Source organism: Octopus bimaculoides, chromosome 22, assembly GCF_001194135.2.
Source record: "Octopus bimaculoides isolate UCB-OBI-ISO-001 chromosome 22, ASM119413v2, whole genome shotgun sequence".
NCBI lineage: Eukaryota > Metazoa > Mollusca > Cephalopoda > Octopoda > Octopodidae > Octopus > Octopus bimaculoides.
Genome location: NC_069002.1, coordinates 15163551 through 15164817, shown reverse-complemented (window position 1 = coordinate 15164817; position 1267 = coordinate 15163551). Strand labels below are relative to the sequence as shown.

Sequence of the window (1267 nt, the reverse complement as noted above, 5' to 3'; positions counted from 1 at the left end):
ATCTTTTAAGATTTTAGATATATTTCATACTAAAGCACTTAATTGACAACCAGTACACCTTGTTTTCAAAGGACGTATATAGTTAACAATATATATATATATATATATGATACTGGGGGATTATCCATCTGGTCAAAATACTTCATAAGCTCTCTGTTGCACACCAGGCTAACAACATTGTTTAGATTAGTGAAGAACTCCCAGTATTCTTATGACAGGGTCCAAGGTTATGGTCTATCACTATTCTATATAGTGAATCCATGAACGGGCTTCAGACAAACTGCTTTCTACACAGAGTGATATATAAGACAAAGTATAAATAATAGTCCTTACATATTATTCCTTTGTTATAAATTCTTGCTTTATTGAAATTACCTCTGCCTCTAAAAGTTGTATCATAATTACCAAGTTACATTTAAGACCAGCTCCACTTGAAAAGATAAGATAGTTTCAAGAATCAAAAATTCTTCATAGTTAACACGCCATTAAGGAAACAGACTGACTGATTGTCTGGAGATAAGAGGATAGTCGTGGACATTTGTTTTTGGCTCTGTAGCCATCATCAGTATGAAAATCATTCAAACTTATTTCCAGTAGCCATGGAATTTAAATGGCAGAAATAATTTTAATACATCATGGTATTTGATATATATGTATATTAATGATCTGCTACTGTTTCTTCTTCAGGTTCATGCATTCTACAAAAGTTGCTTTGGTGCTGCTTCCTGCAACTGTGCTGTTGCTGCACTGTCTGGTGACGATGTCATTCTGATTGATGGATGCGGCTTAGATAGGAAAGCTTCAAAATCATCTCCCTTCAAAATAAAAATGTATGTTAATGGAAAACTGACACCAGGAACACGAGTGATCCGAATCTCCAGCAAAAATTTTAAAGTAAGTCGTTCTACTCTTTCACCTCCTCCTTCTTCATCCTACACCTCCTCCTACTCTTTCCAGATCCTTGTCCCTCATGTAAAGATGTTGAGTTTAGTGCTGCGGCCCATTTCCTGTTTAAACAGATCTTCATATCTCCATTTGCTACTCTTCTGCCACTTATCTTCCACTATCACTTGGCTTCCAGCCCATACTCCTTCACTTGCCCTCCCTTCCTCTTCATCATCATCAATAATTATGTGTGGTAAGTAGCTTGCTTACCAAACACATGGTTCCGGGTTCAGTCCCATTGTGTGGCACCTTGGGCAAGTGTCTTCTACTATAGCCTCGGGCCGACCAAAGCCTTGTGAGTAGATTTGGTAGACGGAAACTG

The 1267-nt window shown here is 37.6% G+C and overlaps 1 protein-coding gene across 1 annotated transcript in view; it reads left to right on the top strand.

The window, feature by feature from the left end:
* LOC106880038 (uncharacterized) overlaps positions 1 to 1267 on the top strand; it is a 456507-nt gene that overhangs the window by 226568 nt on the left and 228672 nt on the right. Inside the window, exon 90 of the mRNA XM_014929839.2 lies at positions 688 to 894. Within this exon, the coding sequence (XP_014785325.2) occupies positions 688 to 894 (207 nt within the window). The remainder of the gene's footprint in view (positions 1 to 687; positions 895 to 1267) is intronic.